We start from the raw sequence: 14,798 nt of genomic DNA on the forward strand, positions 1-14,798 counted from the left end.
TATAATGTAGTATGGCCTTGATTTCATTTAGTTAGATAAATGTGAATAAATAATTAGACAGGTGTGTTTCAAATTTATTGAATATTGTAGTGTATTTCAGTACTTTATATAATAAATAGCATTGCTGGGCTTTAATTATTTAATTAATTTAATATTTAAACTAGTCTAGTGTATTTGTATTTTTTATAATATTGCAGAGTGTTTGGATGATATGTGGGGTTTTAATCTAAATATTCAACTTCATTAGATTAACAAATTATAATTATTTTTATAGTCTTTAGTTGGGTAAAGCCAGATTTATTTAATGTTGTGGGATCTTGATTTGTTCAGTAAATTTGCACAACCACTTAACATCAACACTAAATTAGTCAGGTGAATTCATAATTTGTGTGATATTGTATATATTTGTGGTCATTTTATGTCTTTCTGTCCAAATTTTGGGTCTTTTGTGGCCATTTTGTATATTTTGTTCTTTTTTTGATCATTTTGCATCTGTTATGTGGTCATTTTGTTGATTTTTTTGGTCTTTTTTGATCATTTTTGTGTCTTCTGTGGTAATTTTTTGTCTTTTATGGTCATATTGTGTATTTTTGGTCTTTTTCTATCATTTTGTGTCCGTTTTGTGGTCATTTTGATTTTTTTGATAATTTTTGTGTCTTCAGTGAACATTTTCTGTCTTTTGTGGTAGTTTTGTGTCTTTTTTGTGGCCATTTTCTGTCTTTTTATTGTCACATTTTTTGTTTTTGTGATCATTTTTTGTCCTTCCGTAAATGAGACTTTTATTTTGAAGGCGGCAGCAGCAGACCGTGCTGAGCTCAGGTGATTTACCTGATAAGCCGAGCAGCGCTGACAGATAGTTAGTGGAGTAAATGTCGACGTTCCTGGCGGATTATATAACCGCACTGTGAGTCCGTCCGTCCGTCCGTCTGCTCTCCGCGGCTCTTCGCGTCCACACAGGCCGACTTCCAGGCGCACAGATGGGGGAACAGCAGCAGCAGAGCCCCGCCGGAGTGAAGTACTTCCGACTGTCGGAGATCGAGGAGCAGAACTCCTTCAAGTCCACCTGGATCATCGTCCACCACAAGGTCTATGATGTGACCAAGTTCCTGGAGGAGGTGAGTATCCCGGTCCGGTTCCAGAAGGCTCTTAAAGGACCGGTCCGAACAGAGAGAACCATCCGGGACCGGAAATAAGGAAAAGTTGGTCCAACAGGGACTTCTAGGAGTTCTGGTTCTGGTGGAAACAAACAGATCAGCTGAGAAATACTGAAGGCTCAGCTCAGATTAATACAGGAACCAGTTCACTCTTTATTAATGTGTTCATTTAGACCAAAAACAACAAAGTTAAGATGAACTTTCTGTCTCAGGAATCCAGTCGAATGAGCTTTTATAGTTTCTAACAGTCTTTTACTTACATTTCCTGAGTCATTTTGACCTAAAATAAGGAGTCGACTGAACAACCAGTGAACTCATTAAATTAATTTCTAAGCAGTAGAACTAGATGAAGTCAGATTTCCCAGCACTGGAGTTAAATTCAGTTCAATAATCTGATCTAATAATCTGACCGTAGAAACTCTGGACCGTTTTCATGCTGGAATATTTGTCTTCTTCCAGCTTCTTCTCATGCTTTTATGTCCTTGTGTTGTGATTTCGTCTTGTTGTGGTCTTTTTTTGAAATTTTGTGATCATATTTTGTCCTTTTATGGTTAGTTTCTGTCTATTTCTGCCTTTTTGTGGAAATTTTGTGAAATTTTTGTGCTCTTTAGTGTATTTTATTTCTTTTTGTGGTTATTTGATCTTTTTCTCATCATTTTGTGATGTTGGTGTGCTAATTTTGTGTAGTTTTTTGTCTTTTGTGGTCATTTTCAGTCCTTTTGAGGTCATTTTGTATAACTGTTTTGGTAATTTTGTGTTCTTTTGTTGTCATGTATCTTTCTTGTTAATTAATGTCTCTTTTGGGTTATGTTGTGTATTTATTGTCTTCTTAGCTCATTATTATGTATTAGAAATCATGGTATGTTCTGTCATGAAAGACGTGAAATAACCACAAAATGACCACAAAAAGACACACAACCACCACAAAGTGACACAAAATGACCACAAAGTCCCACAAAAAGCCTCCGTTCTTCATCGTCAGGACGATGCATTCACTGTGTTTCACTGTTTTTTTATTTTGTTTGGTTTTGGACGCCATCAGTGGTGGTTGACATCATGAATTGTCCTTCATGTTGAGGATTTGTGTTCATTTTACATCTTTTTGTGGTTGCTTTGCATGTTTTTGTGGTGTCTCTTGAGACTTTACATTTGTTTTGCGTCTCCTTGTGTTCGTTTTGTGTCTTTTTGTTGTCATCTCATGTCTTTTGTGGTAATTCTGTGTATTTTTTTGTATTCATTTTACATCTTATGGTAGTTTTGTGTCTTTTTGTGGTCATTTAATGACTTTTTATTGACATATTGTGTATTTTTGTGGTCATTTTATGGTGATTTTGTCTTTTTGTGGTCATTTTTAATTCTTCGGTTATCATTTTGTGTGTTTTTATGGTTGTTATGGGTCTTTTTTCATGTCATTGTTTGTCTTTTATGGTAATTTTGTGTCTCTTTGTGTTAATTGTGTCTCTCTTTGTGGTCATTTAGTTTTAGTTTTGTGCCTTTAGTGTTCTTTTATGTCTTGTTGTGTCCTCAAAGAGTCAGAAAATGACAAAGTCTGAATTGTTGTATGACACCAGTCTCTGGGCGGGAACAGAAAACTGTGAGCAACTAATGTAGAAATCTGGGATCATAAAGACAAACAAAAGGTTTGAACCTTTGAGCTGAGAGTCGATCAGCTGGTTTCTGAGTTCAGGCTGTGCAGAGGGCAGGTTGTGTGTTCAGGGGGCAGGTTGTGTGTTCAGGGGGCAGGTTGTGTGTTCAGGGGGCAGGTTGTGTGTTCAGAGGGCAGGTTGTGTGTTCAGAGGGCAGGTTGTGTGTTCAGGGGGCAGGTTGTGTGTTCAGGGGCAGGTTGTGTGTTCAGGGGCAGGTTGTGTGTTCAGGGGGCAGGTTGTGTGTTCAGGGGGCAGGTTGTGTGTTCAGGGGGCAGGTTGTGTGTTCAGGGGGCAGGTTGTGTGTTCAGGGGCAGGTTGTGTGTTCAGGGGGCAGGTTGTGTGTTCAGGGGCAGGTTGTGTGTTCAGAGGGCAGGTTGTGTGTTCAGAGGGCAGGTTGTGTGTTCAGGGGGCAGGTTGTGTGTTCAGGGGGCAGGTTGTGTGTTCAGAGGGCAGGTTGTGTGTTCAGAGGGCAGGTTGTGTGTTCAGGGGGCAGGTTGTGTGTTCAGAGGGCAGGTTGTGTGTGCAGAGGGCAGGTTGTGTGTTCAGGGGGCAGGTTGTGTGTTCAGGGGGCAGGTTGTGTGTTCAGGGGGCAGGTTGTGTGTTCAGGGGGCAGGTTGTGTGTTCAGGGGGCAGGTTGTGTGTTCAGGGGGCAGGTTGTGTGTTCAGGGGGCAGGTTGTGTGTTCAGGGGGCAGGTTGTGTGTTCAGAGGGCAGGTTGTGTGTTCAGAGGGCAGGTTGTGTGTTCAGAGGGCAGGTTGTGTGTTCAGGGGGCAGGTTGTGTGTGCAGGGGGCAGGTTGTGTGTGCAGGGGGCAGGTTGTGTGTTCAGGGGGCAGGTTGTGTGTTCAGGGGGCAGGTTGTGTGTTCAGGGGGCAGGTTGTGTGTTCAGGGGGCAGGTTGTGTGTTCAGGGGGCAGGTTGTGTGTGCAGGGGGCAGGTTGTGTGTGCAGGGGTCAGGTTGTGTGTTCAGGGGTCAGGTTGTGTGTTCAGGGGGCAGGTTGTGTGGTCAGGGGGCAGGTTGTGTGTTCAGGGGGCAGGTTGTGTGTGCAGGGGGCAGGTTGTGTGTTCAGGGGGCAGGTTGTGTGTTCAGGGGTCAGGTTGTGTGTTCAGGGGGCAGGTTGTGTGTTCAGGGGGCAGGTTGTGTGTTCAGGGGCAGGTTGTGTGTTCAGGGGGCAGGTTGTGTGTTCAGGGGGCAGGTTGTGTGTTCAGGGGGCAGGTTGTGTGTTCAGGGGGCAGGTTGTGTGTGCAGGGGGCAGGTTGTGTGTGCAGGGGGCAGGTTGTGTGTTCAGGGGGCAGGTTGTGTGTTCAGGGGGCAGGTTGTGTGTTCAGGGGGCAGGTTGTGTGTTCAGAGGGCAGGTTGTGTGTTCAGGGGGCAGGTTGTGTGTTCAGGGGGCAGGTTGTGTGTTCAGGGGGCAGGTTGTGTGTTCAGGGGGCAGGTTGTGTGTGCAGGGGGCAGGTTGTGTGTTCAGGGGGCAGGTTGTGTGTTCAGGGGGCAGGTTGTGTGTTCAGGGGGCAGGTTGTGTGTTCAGGGGGCAGGTTGTGTGTTCAGAGGGCAGGTTGTGTGTTCAGGGGGCAGGTTGTGTGTTCAGGGGCAGGTTGTGTGTTCAGGGGGCAGGTTGTGTGTTCAGGGGGCAGGTTGTGTGTTCAGGGGGCAGGTTGTGTGTTCAGGGGGCAGGTTGTGTGTTCAGGGGGCAGGTTGTGTGTTCAGAGGGCAGGTTGTGTGTTCAGGGGGCAGGTTGTGTGTTCAGGGGGCAGGTTGTGTGTTCAGGGGGCAGGTTGTGTGTTCAGGGGGCAGGTTGTGTGTTCAGAGGGCAGGTTGTGTGTTCAGGGGGCAGGTTGTGTGTTCAGGGGGCAGGTTGTGTGTTCAGGGGGCAGGTTGTGTGTTCAGGGGGCAGGTTGTGTGTTCAGGGGGCAGGTTGTGTGTTCAGAGGGCAGGTTGTGTGTTCAGAGGGCAGGTTGTGTGTTCAGAGGGCAGGTTGTGTGTTCAGAGGTGACACCAGATCAGGTCAGGACAGGAAGCCTGAAGACGTCACAGCTGGATCCAGATGTTTTCATGGTTCACTGCAGGTCACAGTCTGAGCTGTAAACTCTGTCAGTCATCAGCAGGAAGTGTGTGAAACGGGACCAGACTCAGTAAAACCTGGTTCAGCTCCAACTCTGGACGACATCAACATTTATTTACACTCCAGATTTTACACATCAGTAATCCTCACTTTCTGAGTGTTTTTCTCTCTACGGAAACGGAACAATCATGACTTTAGAAGGATTGTTGTGTTCAGTTACAGATAATAATGATTATGATAATCATTTTTTGTGTTTTTATGGTCATTTTGTGTAGTTTTGTGTTCATGTTGTGTATTTTTGTGGTCATTTTGTGTCTTTTATGACTGTTTGTTGTAGCTCAACGCTTTTGAGAGCAGAATTTTTTTAATTTAGTTTTGTTTTTCCAAATTTTGATGTGAGGAAACAGTTAATTTCTGCATATCTTTAACTCGTAGAAGAAAACGATTTTGATAAAATGTCAGACTTGGATTTGGTGCCTTTTCCCGAGTTGATGGCACATGACAGATGATTAGTTCAAGGACTGTTGGAAATCTGAAAGTCTGACAATTCCTGCTGCTTGTGGCTGCTACATGGTGGAAGTTTGGTCTGAATCCATCCCAGTTAAAATCTGAAACTACATACTTGTTGTGTTTTTTTCCCTCCAGCACCCCGGAGGAGAGGAGGTCCTGAGGGAGCAGGCGGGAGGAGACGCCACCGAGAGCTTCGAGGACGTGGGACACTCGACGGACGCCCGTGAGATGGCGAGCGGCATGGTGATCGGAGAGGTCCACCCGGTCAGTACGGAGGCTGGAGGCGTCGCTGTGAACTTCACCTGCTGAGGTTCAAACGCTGACGCTGTGTTTTTCTGTTTATGTTCTGCAGGACGACCGACACAAGCTGGTGAAACCTCCGGTGAGTCTGATGCATGATGGGAAACAGAGGCGGAAAAGGATGGAAAGAGTTCGGTCATTTCATATAAAAACAATTAAGTCTGAACAAAGCTGCTCTCAGAACTGTCTAGTTCTTTATCCACATTAACGTTATTAATGATGAGAGTTTTACCTTCATTCTGTGAGTATTTCCAGACTTTCAGGCCCTCAAACATCCAGATTTATCACTTTTTATGGACCTTTTCTATCATTTCTGAGCCTGCAGATAGACACATGACATTTTAGGAGGAAAAATACATTAAAAACTGACACCAGATCAGTTTTACATCCATCCAGGTGTCTCAGTCTGAACACTGAATCTGGTTTCTCTTCATATCTTCCTTTTTACTGTCAATGAGCGAATCTGACGTCGACTGTTTGTTTTACAGGAAAGTATGGTGACGACTCTGAAGGACGAGAACAGGTACACATAAACACCAACCGACCAACCACCCAACTGACCGATTAACCGACCGACCAACTAAAAACCAAGTAGCTAACTGACCAACTAACCAACCAACCAACCAACCAAACAACTAACTGACTGACCCACTGACCAACTAACAAAACAACTAACCAACCGACTGACCAATTTTGCAGCCAACTGTCTGTCTGTTTGTGGTTAGAAAACTAACTAAGCAGACCACCCACAGTTAGTTAACTAAGTAACCAACTAACTATAGTTAGTCAGTTAACGAACTGCCTCTCTTTTGCTGTGGGTGGACTAGTTGGTCAGTTTGTTTGATATTTAACTAACTATCCGTCTGCTGGTAGTCGAGTCAGTTTGTTAACTCAGGTATTAATATGGGTTAGTTAACTATCTGTCCTGTCTTCCAGCTGGTGGTCTAGTTAGTTAGTTAGTCAGTTAGTTAGTTAGTTAGTTAGTTAGTTAGTTAGTTAGTTAGTTAGTTAGTTAGTTAGTTAGTTAGTTAGTTAGTTAGTTAGTTAGTTAGTTAGTTAGTTAGTTAGTTAGTTAGTTAGTTAACTATCTGTCCTGTCTTCCAGCTGGTGGTCTAGTTAGTTAGTTAGTTAGTTAGTTAGTTAGTTAGTTAGTTAGTTAGTTAGTTAGTTAGTTAGTTAGTTAGTTAGTTAGTTAGTTAGTTAGTTAGTTAGTTAGTTAGTTAGTTAGTTAGTTAGTTAGTTAGTTAGTTAGTTAGTTAGTTAGTTAGTTAACTATCTGTCCTGTCTTCCAGCTGGTGGTCTAACCTGGTGATTCCTGCTCTGGTGGCAGCCATCATCACGCTGATGTACCGCATCTACACATCAGAATGACATCATCAGACGTGCAGCTGTGATGTCATCAACAGGCACTATGGTCCCGTGTCCCGGCGTCTGATTGGAGCGAAGGCGGCGGAGGCTCCTCCCAGCGTAGGAGGTGTTTGAGGAGCAGACGAGGATCCAGAGGAGGCGTCTACTCCACAAACACCCACAATCCATTTCAGCCTGTAACCAATCACACGGCATTCTGCTAACGAAGTCATTTACCCTGTTGCCTTTTGAAACACTGATGTTTATAGAATCTGTCTGAGCTGGAGTCGTGTGAATGCAGTGGATGTATAATTTGTTGTTTTTCTATCTTAGTGAATGTAAAACGCAGCTCTGATTGAAGGAAATTAATCATGAATCAGCAGGAAAAAGATGAAATCTGAGTAAAGACACATTGGTTTGAAGCTGCAGAGTCAAAAGAAATGATCTAACAACAAACCAGAATCCAGCTTTTCTGTTTCTCAACAAGCTGCAGCTGATGGATTAATAAAACCTGAAATATATTTAGAAACGTTCTCCGGATTTTGATATTTTAGTCGAAAATCACAGAAAAACACACCGAATTTGCAAAATCCTGCCTGGAGGTCCTGATCGCTGGTTCAAAATGCAAATAAAACACAGACCGGACAGAAACTGCTGGTAAAGTTTTTAGATTTTCAACAAAAAAAGTGCCTTTTCAGGGGCGGTTTGAGTCCTTGAACCAGAACCAGATCCAGATCCAGAACCACCTGTAACCCTGCTGCTGCTTGTTTATGCAATAAAAATGATTCAGAATCTGTTGTTTGTGTCCAGATGTTTGTCTGCAGCCCAGACTGACACAGAAACCTCTAAATGTTGAGGAATTGTGCACACGTTTATTTTATTTTCACCACAAATTGGTGCAAAAAAACCCCAAAAAAGGAAGAAAATCGCCACAAGAACAGCCAAATTTAACACGGAAAGGACCCAAACTACCATAAAACAGGTGAAATTGCAACAAAAACTCAAATTTGGCACAAAAAATATTCAAGATAACCAGCCAAGATTTACCACAAATAGACACAAAATGACCCCAAAAATGGCCAAAATTACCTTGAAAGGCTCAAATATGCCAGGAAAAAGACCCAAAATCACCACAAAAAGTAACAAAATTACCACAAAACTGGTGAAATTGCGACAAAAAAAGGTAGTTTTGGCTTTTTTGTGGTGATTTTGGCCAGTTTCATGGTGATTTTGCATGTTTTTGCTGGCATATTTGAATGTCTCAGGGTAATTTCACCTACTTTGTGGTAGGTTTGGTCCTTTTTGTGGTGATTTTGGGTTCAAAACTGCTCAAAATGACAAAAGATATCCAATATTCCACTAAATTGTTCCAAAATTATTAAGATTTGGCCAAAAAATGAGAAAAAAAACTTAGAAAATGACTCCATATTTCCCCAAATTATTACATTTTTTTTTTCAAAAGAACCTAAAATTGTATCCAAAATGACTCAAAGATTCTCGATTATCATCAGAGTGCGACTCCTGGATGGATGGAAAACTGATCTGGTGTCAGTTTTTAATGTGTCTCTCTGCTGCACTGATGAGGCTCAGAAATGGTGGAAAAGGTCCTTAAAAAGTGATAAATGTGGACCTTTAAGTTCCTGTAAGTCTGGAAATACACCCAGTCTGAAGATAAAACGCTGCATGAATAAACTAAAGGTGCTGCAGATGAAGGATCAGGTGGTTCTGAGGAGGTCGGAGGCTCTGATTGGCTCCTAACTGAGCGTCTCTGCAGGTAGAAGTGCTTACATTATTATTATTATTATTATTATTATTATTATTATTGAGCTGCTGATGAACTGGTTTTCTTCTTGTGGGCTGAAGGTGCTGAAGGCGTGTTCTGCTGCTCTTTAATCAGGGAGGAAATTATGCTGAAGGTTATCAGCTGCAGATAAATAAAGGTGAACTTTAGCACAGAGCAGCTGCAGCGCCACCCAGTGGATGAAACAGAAGATTTATGAATAATCTAAACACTAAACGATGCAGCAGAAAAACACTGAAATCATTTATATCTTGATTTGTTTCTGATTTTAGAACATTTCGATTCAAATTTATCCTCCTGGTTGTTATTTAGGATGAAAATCTGCTTTTTGATGGAATTTCCAGAGAATCTGAGAGGAAAAACACAGAAATGCCGCCATCTAGTGGTGGAAAGTCTCAACAGCAGCCTGAAGATTTTCTGCTTTCTGATGGAAATCATAAATCTACTGAATGTTCTGCTGCACAGAACGACACGTTTAGAGGAAAATGAGGCTTCAGGTCAGAAAATATGAGCTCATTTAAATAAACAACCAACAAAGTTACTGGAATAAACAGTTTTTCTTCTATTTCCATCTGATTACATCCAACCAGACCAGTTTTACATCCATCAGGTGTCTCAGTCTGAGGATAATCGAGAATCTTCAAGTCATTTTGGACAAATTTCAGGTCCTTTAGAACATTTTTTGAATAATTTGGGGAAATACGGAGTCATTTTAGAAGGTTTTTTGGGTCATTTTTGGGCCACATTTTAATAATTTTGGGGCAATGTAGTGTAATGTTGAACACCTTTTGTCATTTTCAACAGTTTTTTGAACCATTTTTGACAAATATTGAAAAATCTGGGACAATTTTTGTGTCATTTTAGCCAAGTTTCATGTAATTTGACCAATTTTTTATAAAAATAACATCTGAGTTCTGGTAAAAACTGACACCAGATCAGTTTTACATCCATCCAGGTGTCTCAGTCTGGACTAAATTTTGTTAATTTTTTTGTAGTCAGCTTTGTGCAGATATATTATGGGATAGATCATAGTTTAGTGTCACAAAGAGACACTAAACAATTGAAACGCTACATAAATGATGAAAAACAAGACACAAATGCCTAAATCTGGACACAAAACAAGACAAATGAGACACAAAACAGAACAAGAGATGCAAAATGACAAAAAATAGACACAAAACAACACAAAACTGACGCCAAATGACAGAATAATGACAACGATGAAAACAAAACAACAAAAATCATCATTAAAAAGAAAATACTCAAATTTAACCAAAAAAAAAAGACTAAATCTTGTTCATACTTTACATAATTTATCCAAAATTACTACAAAAATGCCCAAAATCAATAAAAATTGACCAAAATGCCTCAAAGTGTTTCTGAAATTACTGGAATCTTTTTATTTTTATTTACAAAATGATTCAAACGTTTTAAATCATGTTAAATGAGTCAAAAGTCACTAAAAATGACTAAAAAAAGGCTAGAATCAACTGAAAATGATCCAACAATCCTGAACCTGATACAAAGTGACTTTATAACCAATTCCAAGCATCAGTATTATGGGATGTAAAGTAGTTTAAACAGTGTAATGTCTATATAGAGTCCTAGAAACAATCAGTGGTTCCCTGGATGTGGTTCTGTTCCTTTAATTAATTCCTATAAAAGTCCTTTAATTATTATTATTGTAATTATTGTTGTTGTTGTTGCTGTTATTCAGACTAGTTGAGCGTTTTTATTTATGTCTAAATCCTCCCTGAAGCTGAAGCTGCTCTTATGTAAATCACTTTTCCCACGTGGCCCTGAATGCGTCACACCGCCGTCCGTCAACAAACACGTGACGTCACCGCCGTCACCGTGCTGACGTCACGCTGCTTTTCACGGAGCCGAGGATTTCCTAAGAGCAAACCTTCATTCAACAGAAAAACAACCGAAAAGGAACGTTTCCTGTAATAGAAATTCATTAAAGACACTAAAAATACAATGAAATTACAACACAAAAAGATTAAACTGTCTCATTCAAAAAAAAGGTAAAAATAGAAACAAATATCTGTAAAATAATTATGTTTTAGTAGATTTAAATACAGCAAAACGATTTTAAACATTATTATCTGTGAAAATACAGATTATTTTATGTGGACATAATGAAAAGTTTGAACCTGTTGAATTAATTATAAAAAAAAAATGACAGTCAACATGTAAATTAATACTATTTTCTGTGATTGTAGGTGAAATTATCTTCAACAAAACAGAACAAAATCTATAAATTAACAGTTAATTTATCCATTTATGAATTTTTTAAACTATTGTTTAATATGCATGATTTAATTTTTTTGTTGATTTAAATACAGTAAAAATTGGAATTTTATGATCAAACTTTGCAAAAGTATAAGTTATTATTTGTAGAAATTGCATATTTTATGTGGACTTTATTAACTCTTGTCTTTTCTGTTTTAATAGTCAAAGAATTCATATTTTTCTGTAATTTTTAAGGATTTTATCTGTAATTTAAGAAAAAGGGGAAAAATCTTTCAAATTAACAGTTTAAAAAATTATTCCTCATTTTTCAGTCTTGAATAAACAGTTTTTCTTTAAAATAAAGAGAAAATAGAAAAAATTATGGTATTTTTTCTGATTTAAATGCAGTGAAACTGTGTATTTATATGACTGCGTTCTGTCAGAGCAAAATATTAAAATATAAAATTTTATTCATGATTTTGGTCTATTTAAAAAAATTATTACAGTCAACATGTAGATTAACTTTTTTCTGTGATTTTATTTTATATTATCTGTAATTTAACAAAACAGAGAAAATCTACAAAACAACAACAAATGGTTCCAAAAAAGCTAAAATCTTTTTAAAAAATAAGATTTTTTTATTTACTTTTTCAGAACATTTTGAACTCAAAAGTTTCTTCTTGTTTTAGTTGAAGCTGAAGTGTGTTACTGTGTGTGTGTGTGTGTGTGTGTGTGTGTGACAGCAGTGACGTGCTGCACGTGGACAGGTGACGGTTGTTGTGACGGTGCGCGTGTTCCCGCTGCACGCGCTGCACGCGCTGCACGCGCTGCTCGTCCAGCACCGGAGGGGCGGGAGTGTATAGAAGCGGCTCCTCACCGCCCCGCAGCACACCGGCCCCGGGCCCCATGTCCCGCTCACCGCCACGCTGCCCCACCGGCGGGGAGTCGCTCCCCCCGGGCCGGTTACCGGAGAACGGCCTGGAGGAGCCGCAGGAGGAGGAGGAGGAGGAGGAGGAGGAAGACCTGGACGACGAGCAGGACGCGTCCCGGCTGGAGAGGTTCCTGAAGGACCGGAGGAGGGCCCGGTCCCTGCCCGCCTACCCGGTGGTGCTGCTGGAGCCGGAGTCCGGCGGCGGGAAGCGCGTGAAGTTCGCCGACTCCATGGGCCTGACTCTGGAGAGCGTGAAGCACTTCAGCGCGCTGGAGGAGCCGCAGATCCCGTCCAAGGTTCTGTCCCGACACCGGAGCTTCCCGCCGCAGCAGCACGAACTCCTGACCGACCTGCGCCACCGCCTGCAGGCCGGCCGGGACACCGACCGGCTGGTCGCCTGCTTCCCGGAGCTCCGGGACGCGGAGCGGCGCGTGCGGCAGCTGCGGGTCTGTCTGGAGCGCGTGACCATCACGCAGTTTGACGTGCGCGGGCAGATCCGGGTCCTGGACGGCCGCGAGGACAAGGAGGTCGGAGTCAGGTACACCTTCAACGACTGGCTGTCCTACGTGGACGCGCAGGCCGTGCCCGTGGCCGCGGAGCAGCCGGACCTGGTGGGGGAGCGCTACGTGTTCACGGTGTACACGCCGCCCTTCATGGAGCCCGGCTCGGCCGTGCACCTGGCCGTGTACCTGAAGAGTGACGAGGGGGAGTTCTGGGACAACAACGGGGGGCAAAACTACAGCCTCCGGTACCAGAGCATGCCCGGGACCGCAGCCTCCCACGCCACCTGAGCCGCGCGTAAAAGCGTTCCATCCGTGCGTAAAAGCGTTCCATCCGTGCGTAAAAGCGTTCCATCCGTGCGTAAAAGTGTTCAATCCGTGCGTAAAAGTGTTCAATCCGTGCGTAAAAGTGTTCCATCCGTGCGTAAAAGTGTTCCATCCGTGCGTAAAAGTGTTCCATCCGTGCGTAAAATCTCTCCTTAAGCTGAAAGAAATGATCAACACTCAGGAAAATAATGGTTCCTTAAAGGTTCTTCAAAGTTCCCCAGCAGCTGAAGGTCCTCTTCATCTAGAGGTTCTTGAAAGGTTCGTCTTCGTTTTATTGGAGGTTTGTGGTTTGGTGTAAAATCCCAGCTGCACTAATTGTTCCTTTCAAACATCAGTGATAAATCTGGGTTCCTGACAGAACAAAGAGAACCACAAACTGAGCAGTGATTCAGGAACTTGTTGCCATTAAAGAAGATAAATGTTCTGATTCGCTGGTGACCAAGCATCAATCAGCTCTTTGTTGTTTTAAATTAAACTGAGTATTTGCTGTTAATTGGTTTAAATTAAATTTAACTGGTTGTGAATGAATTAAATTGTCTGAATAACTTTGTGTTTCTTCACCAGGAGTTCAGGTTTTAAAGTGAGGAACCAGAAACGCTGTAGGTTCTTTGACTTTTATTCTGAATAATCACGTTTCCGAACAGAAGCAGGTGGAAAACGTTCCTTAAAGAACCCGTTTCTGTGAACAAGATGTGAAGGAAGCAGCTGGAGGTTCTTGGAGGAACCTTTGGCTTCATGGTTCCTGGTTCAGCTTCTCCTCTGATCTCTGAACGTCCTGTAGACGTCTTGGTTCCTCTCAGAGGTTTCAGCTGATCTTCATCCTGGACTTCTTCACCAGCAGGTTAAAGATGTTCTCAGGTTCTGGAATAAATCACGTGAAGTTCCTTCATCTTCATTGGAAGCTCAGAACAAAGTCGGTTTGTTGGTTTTGTGACTGAAGATGCTGCAGATGTTTCTCCTGGTTTCTTCTCTGTTGGTTTAATTTTTCTTTGAGCTGAAGGTTAGTTTGATGAAAACATTAAATCCTTCATGAGGTTCTGCTGATTTACTGCTAGAAAAAAACACAAAAATCGCTGTGATTTTGTTCAAACTAAGCATCATAAAGCTGCTCGCTGTTCGTATTCAGTGATTTTCAAACAAATTAAAATGATGTTTTGAATTCTGCTTCCTGATTGTTTGTTTGGAACCACCAGGATTTTATTTTTCATTTCTGAATTAAAAAGAATAAATAAATCCATGTTTGGTTCAGAAACAAAGAAGGAAGAAAAGAGTCGTCAAAAACCAAAACATTTTCCCCATTTTTCAACTGAAATGTCAGATATTAAAGAAACTCTCTTATTATTTTTTCTGTTTAAACAAAAAAAAACTGATGAAAAATGGACTTGTTCTATTTTTTTCATTTTTTTGTTGTTTTAACCAAAGAGAGAGAGAAAAAAATGTGCCTTTAAAAATGTAGTTTGTCATTTCATCCATTAAAGCTAAAATTCAAACATAACAAAGTGGAAAATGAAGCTTGTTTCTTGTTGACCCAGTTTTAATTTTTTTTCATTTTTAAACCAAAAAAAGGGCCTGCTAGCTCGTTTTCGTTGTCTTTTTTTTTATATTTGTGTTTCTTTGGTCTTTGATGGGAAATTGTTAACACTGACTGACTTGTGTTTACTGCGTGCAACATAAAAACTGTAAATAATTTGGATATTAACACACAAAAATGTCTAAAGCCTGGATATTAATGAACAAAAGCATCAATAAACTTCATATTAGTGGACAAAAATGTCAAAAAAATAGATGTTAATGCAATTAAGTGTCAAAACTTTGATATTAATGAACAACAGAATCTAAAATCTGGATATTAACATACAAAAGTGTAAACAAGTTCTGTATTAGTGCACAAAATAGTCTAAAACCTGGATAATAATGAACAAAAGAGTCTAAAACCTGGATATTACTGAACAACAGAGTCTAAAATCTGGATATTAACATACAAAAGT

The 14,798-nt window shown here is 41.1% G+C and overlaps 2 protein-coding genes across 2 annotated transcripts; both read left to right on the plus strand.

The window, feature by feature from the left end:
• The first annotated feature begins 852 nt into the window (after positions 1-852).
• Positions 853-7,813, plus strand: LOC111585897 (cytochrome b5). Its single transcript, XM_023295531.3, has 5 exons — positions 853-1,115; positions 5,505-5,633; positions 5,722-5,751; positions 6,158-6,192; positions 6,962-7,813. The coding sequence occupies exons 1-5, from the start codon at positions 978-980 to the stop codon at positions 7,038-7,040; spliced, it is 411 nt and encodes a 136-aa protein (XP_023151299.1). The 5' UTR covers positions 853-977; the 3' UTR covers positions 7,041-7,813.
• Positions 7,814-11,875: 4,062 nt separating this feature from the next.
• ppp1r3g (protein phosphatase 1 regulatory subunit 3G) lies at positions 11,876-14,309 on the plus strand. The gene has a single exon (XM_035942206.2). The coding sequence runs from the start codon at positions 11,959-11,961 to the stop codon at positions 12,772-12,774; it is 816 nt and encodes a 271-aa protein (XP_035798099.1). The 5' UTR covers positions 11,876-11,958; the 3' UTR covers positions 12,775-14,309.
• Positions 14,310-14,798: the final 489 nt, after the last annotated feature.

Source organism: Amphiprion ocellaris, chromosome 22 (genome assembly GCF_022539595.1).
Source record: "Amphiprion ocellaris isolate individual 3 ecotype Okinawa chromosome 22, ASM2253959v1, whole genome shotgun sequence".
Classification (NCBI taxonomy): domain Eukaryota; kingdom Metazoa; phylum Chordata; class Actinopteri; family Pomacentridae; genus Amphiprion; species Amphiprion ocellaris.